At 55.7% G+C, this 8,029-nt stretch overlaps 1 protein-coding gene across 1 annotated transcript in view; it reads left to right on the forward strand.

Moving 5' to 3' along the window:
- KIF12 (kinesin family member 12) overlaps nucleotides 1-6,509 on the forward strand; it is an 11,212-nt gene extending 4,703 nt beyond the window's left edge. Inside the window, exons 6-20 of the mRNA XM_011998516.1 lie at nucleotides 4-33; nucleotides 407-541; nucleotides 715-850; nucleotides 1,680-1,771; nucleotides 1,948-2,104; nucleotides 2,823-2,941; nucleotides 3,028-3,132; nucleotides 3,697-3,799; nucleotides 3,881-3,971; nucleotides 4,180-4,266; nucleotides 4,667-4,757; nucleotides 4,831-4,935; nucleotides 5,515-5,615; nucleotides 5,707-5,825; nucleotides 6,151-6,509. Coding sequence (XP_011853906.1) covers nucleotides 4-33; nucleotides 407-541; nucleotides 715-850; nucleotides 1,680-1,771; nucleotides 1,948-2,104; nucleotides 2,823-2,941; nucleotides 3,028-3,132; nucleotides 3,697-3,799; nucleotides 3,881-3,971; nucleotides 4,180-4,266; nucleotides 4,667-4,757; nucleotides 4,831-4,935; nucleotides 5,515-5,615; nucleotides 5,707-5,825; nucleotides 6,151-6,290 — 1,611 coding nt within the window. The 3' untranslated portion in view covers nucleotides 6,291-6,509. The remainder of the gene's footprint in view (nucleotides 1-3; nucleotides 34-406; nucleotides 542-714; nucleotides 851-1,679; nucleotides 1,772-1,947; nucleotides 2,105-2,822; nucleotides 2,942-3,027; nucleotides 3,133-3,696; nucleotides 3,800-3,880; nucleotides 3,972-4,179; nucleotides 4,267-4,666; nucleotides 4,758-4,830; nucleotides 4,936-5,514; nucleotides 5,616-5,706; nucleotides 5,826-6,150) is intronic.
- The last annotated feature ends 1,520 nt before the right edge of the window (nucleotides 6,510-8,029 follow it).

The raw sequence follows: 8,029 nt of genomic DNA on the forward strand, positions 1-8,029 counted from the left end.
AAGACCTACACACTGACTGGACCCCCTCCCCAGGTGGGCGAGCGCCGGCGGAGCCCTCACGGGGCGGGGCTGAGTGGGCTGGAAACCCTGGGGAGTCGCAGGCGACGCAGACTCCCAGAGGAAAGGGACTGGGACGATGCAGCCTGACCCATTTGTTGGCAGACGAGGACGCTGAGGACCAAAGAGAAGGGACTTGCTCAATTTGGAGCATTTGGGCTTCAGCTTTGGCCCCTTCCTAGCTCTCAGTTTTCTCATCTGTAAAATGGAAGTGACAGTACCGACTATGAGTTAAATGAGCCATTGCTTGGGAACTTGGCACGTTTCCCGGCGCACGGTATCATACATGCGCTACAGAGGGTAGTCCTTACTGTGGAGATGACGATGGCTCAGTTGGTTTTGCCCCCAGGGGGAGGGGGTGCCCGTACCCCCTAGCCTGGCTGGCATCATGCAGAGGACCTTCGCCTGGCTGTTAGACCGCGTGCAGCACCTGGGTGCCCCTGTCACCCTTCGCGCCTCTTATCTGGAGATCTACAATGAGCAGGTAAGGGAATGCGAGGAATAGAAAGACAGCCCATGAGGAAACGGAGCGCTTCTTTTCAGGGAGCCTGGATCAAAGGGCAGAAGGGGCGGTGGGGAACTCTGTTGTCAGTAAGATCTGGGAGTGGGTGGACTCGGAAAGATCCCCTTTCCTCACCCTCCTCCCTCCCCTCCCAGGTTCGGGACTTGCTGAGCCTGGGGTCTCCCCGGCCCCTCCCTGTTCGATGGAACAAGACTCAGGGCTTCTACGTGGAGCAGCTGCGGGTGGTGGAATTTAGGAGTCTGGAGGCCCTGATGGAACTTTTGCAAATGGGTGTGTGCTGACCGCGGGGAGTTTTGCGGGGAGGGGTGCCCATTCCTCAATTGTTCACTGAGTGTGGACTTGGGACCCAGACTGCAGCTGCAGCTTCAGAAATGACTCCTGGGAGAGGTGGGGAAGGACCAGTAAACTACAATTCAAAGACATGGCCCAGGGTACCCCCTGCACCCACTGCCAACAAGGCCTGCAAATTCTGCCTTCCAAACTCCTTTCACGCTCTCTCTTTAGCCCAGGGCCTCGGCCTCAGCCAGGACTCATTCTTGCTCCCTGGTGGTCTCTGCACCTCAAGGCTCTCCCCTGCCAATCCATTCTACTCTATGCTGCAGACCCCATCTCTCTTTGCCTCCAGACCCTCCACCCTTCCAGGGCCCCGAGGATCAAGGTCATACCTCTTAGCTTAGCCTAAAGGCCGTTCCCTTTTAGCCTCATTCTTTCTTTAAAATCAAGTATTTATTGGACACCACTCCTTTGGCAGGGACTGGAGATGCTAACTGTAGATTCTGGCCCCAGCACTGTGTCACACCTCTCAGCTGAAATTGCTGCCTCAGTTTCTCCCCCTTCTTTCACGAAGCAGTGGGAAAGATGTTTATAAAATGCAAATCTGACTGTCATTCTTCTGCTCAGTTTTCTCTATCCTCCATTCACCCATCTCTGCTACAGCAGGACCCAGCATCCCATTGTTCCCTGAACCACACCCACTTTGTTGCCTCCCTGCCTTTGCATGAGGCTTGCTCCTCCACCAGGATTCCTTTGCTCCTTTTTCTTCATTGGTGATGACCTGTTCTTCCTACCAGGTCCAGCTCCTGATGTTTTTCCCTTCCAGGTCTCAGCCGTCGAAGGAGCTCAGCACACACCCTGAACCAGGCCTCCAGCCGAAGCCATGCCCTGCTCACCCTTTACATCAGCCATCAAACTGTGAGTGCCCCAGCCTGGGAAGGTGCTTGCCTAGGGCCACCAGCAAAAGTCTGTCTGGACATACAAACCAACTTAGGTGTGCATGGGGGGTACTAGTGGAAACCCTTGGCCCCATAACCTTGTGGCTTTGGTGGGGACAGTCCCTCCCAAGTCGCCATGAAGCTCTGACCCCTCAGGCCCAGCAGATGCCTCCTGTGGACCCCGGGGCACCCTGTGTTGGTGGGAAGCTGTGCTTTGTGGACCTGGCAGGCAGCGAGAAGGTTACAGCCACGGGATCCCGTGGGGAGCTGATGCTTGAGGCCAACAGCATAAACCGAAGCCTGCTGGCCCTGGGTGAGACCTGGGGACCAGCAGTGTGATTTCCTGTCTCTCCTCTGCACCTGGCTCACAGCTGTCCACAATAGGGGATACCAGAGGAGTTGTAGTGCATAGAAGAGGGTTAAAGAGCTGCGATCCAGGAACCAGAGGCCTCATTCTGGCCCTAGCTCTGCTGTTGACTTCTCCCTTCATAAAACACTGCTTATGAATCTATAAACTCTAACGGTGTGTGAAGTTACATGCTGATTTGGGAAACAGAACCACTCAACTGCAGAAGATGAGCCCTCAGAGACATTTGGCATGTCCCTTGTGCAGCTGGGAAGACTGAGGCCCAGTAAAGGGAAGGGACTTGACCTTTCTCCCCATCCCCACCCCAGGATAGCGAACCTGGAGATCCTCAGGGACTGGGCCCTCAGGATTCCTCTGTGGCATGCATGCGAGATGCCCACGAAACTCCTTTGTGTTCAATCCATTTGTTAGAAGTTTCCTGCTGAGTGCCTGAGTACCAGGCCCTTTGCTGGGCACTGAGGGTCAGGGTATACAGAGCCTTCTCTGCCCTCGAAGAGTCCCAGTCTGGCGGTGGGGACCAATCTGACTGAGTCATGAGATCATGTGGAAAGATGGGTTTTTAGGGCAACGCAGGCCTGGGTGGAGAGCCCAGCTCTGCAGCCTCCCAGCCTGATGGCCCTGGGCAAGCAATGTAACCTTCCCGACTCTTGATGTCTCTCCCCAGGTCACTGCATCTCCCTGCTGCTGGACCCACAGCGGAAGCAGAGCCACATCCCTTTCCGGGACAGCAAGCTCACCAAGTTGCTGGCAGACTCACTGGGAGGGCGTGGGGTCACCCTCATGGTACTTAAGCGGGGCCTGGCAGGGAGGGTTGGGTCTTGAGGAGGGGGCCCCCAGAGAGGAGCACTCAGTGGGAGTGCACTCCCCAGGTGGCCTGCGTGTCCCCCTCAGCCCAGTGCCTTCCTGAGACTCTCAGCACCCTGCGATACGCAAGCCGAGCTCAGCGGGTCACCACCCGGCCGCAGGCCCCCAAGGTGAGTATAGGCAGGCACAGGCTGAGGGACAGGCGTGGAGATGCTGGGGGATCAGGCAGGAGTTGGAGCCTGAGTCCCTTGATTGAGGTCTTGGACTGGGTCAAAGCTGAGATTAGGATTGGAATCCTGGAAATGGTGTCGTGGCTGTGTAGGGTGAGGTCAGGGTCCCAGCCAGGGTCCTGCCAGGTTTAGGGCAGGTCTAGGGTTGGAGTTTGAGTTGGAATCTGATTCAAGGTCTAGCTCAGTTGGTATCATGGTTAAGTGGGAATTGATCTGGGGTCTAATAAGGGGTCTTGTCTGGAATCATCTGGCCCAAGGTTTGGACAGAACTGAGTTTGGGATTGGACTCAGAGCTGAGTCCAGCTCAGAGTGGGGCCCTCCAGGACAGTGCAGTTAGGACAAGGTAACCCCTCCAGGCAGATGCAGCCTTGTGCCAAGATGCAAGGCTGACGAGTGAAGCATGGGCTGGATTTTAGGCCCCAGTTACTTCCCACACCTGGAAGTCCTTGTGCAGTGCACAACTTATACAACCGTAAAGGTGGCCCTGGGCCTCTTTCCCTACAGTCTCCTGTGGCAAAGCAGCCCCAGCGTTTGGAGACAGAGATGCTGCAGCTCCAGGAGGAGAACCGTCGCCTGCAGTTCCAGCTGGACCAAATGGACTGCAAGGGTATGAGCTCCCTGGAGGCAGAGTAGGATGGGGATAGGGTCTGGGGCTGCTGTGGATCCACCACCTCCTGCTTCCCTGCAGCGTCAGGGCTCAGTGGGGCCCGGGTGGCCTGGGCCCAGCGGAACCTGTACGGGATGCTACAGGAGTTCATGCTGGAGAATGAGAGGCTCAGGTAGGGTCCAGCCCACAGCCAGAGGGATGCTGCCCCCCCTACCCATCACTGTTAAGCTGCTTCTGCCAAGCTGCCCCCTCTCCCTGTCCCTGGCTCCCCTATGTCCCACCTGCTTCCTGAGCTGGTGCTATGCTGCAATGAAGATGAGCTGACTGATGCCCCCGCAAGCCCCATTTCCTACCCCTTTCTGGCTTGTGCTCTACCCTAGGAAAGAAAAGAGCCAGCTGCAGAATAGCCAAGACCTGGCCCGGAATGAGCAGCGCATCCTGGCCCAGCAGGTCCATGCACTAGAGAGGTAAGCAGAGCCACCAACTTGGAGCCAGGCCTCCGGACAGAGGGCAGCTGGAAAAAGGGATGAAATGCTTGAGGCTTAATGAAATGCTTGAGGCTGGCCTCTGGATTCAGACCAACTAGGTTCAGTTTCCAGCTCTGCCACCGACTAGCTGTGTCACCTGGGGCAAGTCATTTAACTTCTCACTGCCTGGGTTTCCTCTTCTGTAAAATGGGGGTCATCATCATGCTTACTTTATAGGCTTGTTTTAAAGATCAGAGAGAATGAGTTAACATGTAAAACCTTGAGAACAGGGCCTGGTACCTGGTACGGGATCCAGGAGTATTAGCTGGGAAGGGAATTTGAAAGCCAGCTTGGTGGTAGGGTTGGAGGCTGCAGGCATAGACCCTACTGTTCTTTTTAGGCGCCTCCTTTCTGCCAGCTACCGTCACCAGCAGGGCCCTGGCCTGACCCCACCGTGTCCCTGTTTGATGGCCCCAGCTCCCCCTTGCCACGTGAGTTTCACTGCCCAGCCTGGAGGGGTGACAAGTAGGGACATCATGGAGCCTCTGACGCAGCCTTTTGCAGGCACTGCCACCCGTCTACTCCTGCCCCTGCTGCCACATCTGCCCACTGTGTCGAGTGCCCCTGGCCCACTGGGCCTGCCTGCCAAGGGAGCGCCACCTGCCCCAGGTAGGAAAGGCCAAGGTGGGAGTGAGGGAAGGCTGGGAGAACCGGAGCCCTTGATCTAGGAGTCATCAGTCCAGAGCCCCAGGGATTCCAGGGCTCCATGCTAGATCATGGGGAGTGAATGGCTGGCTTAGGGCTCCCTCTGCCTGGGTTTAAAATAGCTGTTTACCCTCCCTCCTCCCACCCTGCCCTCTTTTAGGAATTCATCCTGTCATTCACTTATTCAATCACTCACATATTTACTCACTTATGGATTTACTGAATTGTACATTCACTCACTCCTTCAGTAACTCCCCAAGCTCCTTGCTTTATACCAACCTCTCTTCTGGGCTCTGAGGATTCGGAAATAGACCAGACATGGTTCCTGCTCTCAGGAGGCTTCTAGTCTCAGGAGAGGTTGGGAGAAGAACCACCTGCTGCACACAGAAGAAGGCGACCAGGACCCCACCCCTTTATGCCATCCTGACATTCTTGATACCTTGTGGGGTAGGCATAGCGGGGTTTCATGGCTAGCACCAGGTAAGTGGGACACAGAGAGGCAGGACTGAGGTCACCCAGAGTGGGCTCTGGTCTTTCCTGCAGGTGTTGGACCCTGAGGCCTCAGGTGGCAGGCCCCCATCTGCCCGACCCCCACCCTGGGCACCCCCATGCAGCCCTGGCTCTGCCAAGTGCCCAAGAGAGAGGTGGGTCCCTCCCTGGGACACTGAGGTCGGAGGGGGGTGCTCTGGGGAGCTCAAAGGCTCACCTCCCATCTCCCAACTCACCCTGGCCCAGGAGTCACAGTGACTGGACTCAGACTCGAGTCCTGGCAGAGATGTTGATGGAGGAGGAGGTGGTACCTTCTGCACCCCCCATGCCCGTGAGGCCCCCAAAGACATCACCAGGTCTGAGAGGTGAAGAAGGGAGAGAGGGAGGGGCCCCTAATGTTCTCTGTGATCTTGGGGTAGAACCCACCCTCTCCAGGCCTCATCTCTGAAATGGGGTGGGTATTGAGAAGTGGCTTCTAAGATCTTTCTACTTCCAAACTTGGAATTCTCTTTTTAGGAGCACCTGCATGCCCAGATGTATGCTGGAGCCCGTAGTGTATGGGGGTGGGGTGGGGGGAAGGGTGGAGGGCACCTACCCCCTGAGGCTTCTCTAGAGGATGTTGGGACCCAGATGGACCTGGGCGAGGAGGGGCCCAGGAGAGGGCAGGCCTTGAGTCTCACTGCTCCTTAGGTGGGGCCGGGGTTCCAAACCTGGCCCAGAGACTGGAGGCCCTCAGAGACCAGATTGGCAGCTCCCTGCGACGTGGCCGCAGCCAGCCACCCTGCAGTGAGGGTGCACGGAGCCCAGGCCAAGTCCTCTCTCCCCGTTGAAGGCCGAATGGGAACCCAGGAGACTGCTGTGTGACCTCAGACTGGGCTCTGTGCTCTTGGGCCTCAGTCTCCCCATCTGCCAAATGGAGACAGCAGCTACTCCACCTGAAGCTGGGCTGGGGCGGGGCCTGGGGGTGCTATTTAGGGGAGCAAGGGGATTCAGGAGAAACCAGGCAGCAGGGGATGAAGTACATGAATAAAGAGAGGCATCAGCTCCAAGTCTGGTCGGTTCTGTCCTCTGGGATTGTCAGTCACTTCCCCGTGGGGCGTTAGAGAGAGGAAGGGCTAGGACTCTTGGCACAAATGTGTGTCCCCTTCCAGTCTGGAATATCCCAAGCTCCCATCTCCTTTCATGTATTTTTTTTTGAGACGGAGTCTAGCTTTGTTGCCAGGCTGGAGTGCAGTGACACGATCTCAGCTCACTGCAACCTCCGCCTCCCAGGTTCAAGCGATTCTGCTGCCTCAGCCTCTCGAGTAGCTGGGATTACAGACACGTGCCACCACGCCCAGCTAATTTTTATATTTTTTTTTTTGTTGTTGTTGTTAGAGACAGGGTTTCACTATGTTACCCAGGATGGTCTCGATCTCCTGACCTCGTGATCTGCCTGCCTCGGCCTCCTAAAGTGCTGGCATTACAGGTGTGAGCCACCGCGCCCGGCCTCCTTTCATGTATTATACAAGTTTTGATTAAGCAACTGCTACATGCCATTGGGTAGGCGGGGGGCAATTGAATGGCAAGCATCTCCATGAAGGAGGCGTGAGGGAAACTGATTTGGCCTGGCGCACAGGGAGATGGGTGGTCAAAGGGCTCACTCTGTGTCACCGTGGGTCCTGGTGCTGGTGGGGATCAGGAGGCCTGGCTTCTTGTGCCATAGATCTGCGCTGGGACTCTGGGCAAGCCCTGTTCCCTCTCTGGACACTCTGATTTTCAGTCAATTAAGTGGGGGACACAGCTTCCTTCCCATTGAGTTCTAGTGAGGGGCAAGGCTGTGAGCAATATCTGATTCATGGCATTAATGCCCTGTAAAATGCTGTATTCATTTGTTCTCAGCACTGCTGTAAAGAACTACCTGAGGCTGGGTCATTTATGAAGAAAGGCGATTTGACTCACAGCTCTGCAGGCTGTACAGGAAGCATGACTGGGAGGCCTCAGGAAACTTATCATGGCAGAAAGGCGAAGGGGAAGCAAGCACATCTTACCATGGTAGAGCAGGAGAGAGAGAGAATGAAGGGAGAAGTGCTACACACTTTCAAACAACCAGATCTCGTGAGGACTCACTGTCATAACAGCAAGGGGGAAATCTGCCCCCATGATCCAATCACCTCCCACCAGGTCCCTCCCCCAATATTAGAGATTGTAATTCAACATGAGATTTGGGTGGGGGCACAGAGCCAAACCATATACAGTGGGTCTGTGGTTACGGAGAAGTCCAGGTATGACATGAGGAATTGTGGGGAAGAGAGAGAGGGCCCATTATAGAAAGAGCTATGAGGCTAACCTAACTCTCCCGCTTACCGTTAGGGAAACAGACCCACATGGTTCCTTCATTTGTTCATTCATTCATTCAACAAACAACACTGATGGCTGGGTGCCTGTAATCCCAACACTTTGGGAGGCCAAGGTAGGAGGATTGCTTGAGCCCAGGGGTTTGGGACCAGGCTGGGCAACATAGTAAGACCCTATCTCTACAAAAAATAAAAAATCAGCTGGGCATGGCGGCACACACCTATAGTCCCAG

This window comes from Mandrillus leucophaeus, unplaced genomic scaffold, assembly GCF_000951045.1.
Source record: "Mandrillus leucophaeus isolate KB7577 unplaced genomic scaffold, Mleu.le_1.0 Scaffold572, whole genome shotgun sequence".
Lineage (NCBI taxonomy): Eukaryota > Metazoa > Chordata > Mammalia > Primates > Cercopithecidae > Mandrillus > Mandrillus leucophaeus.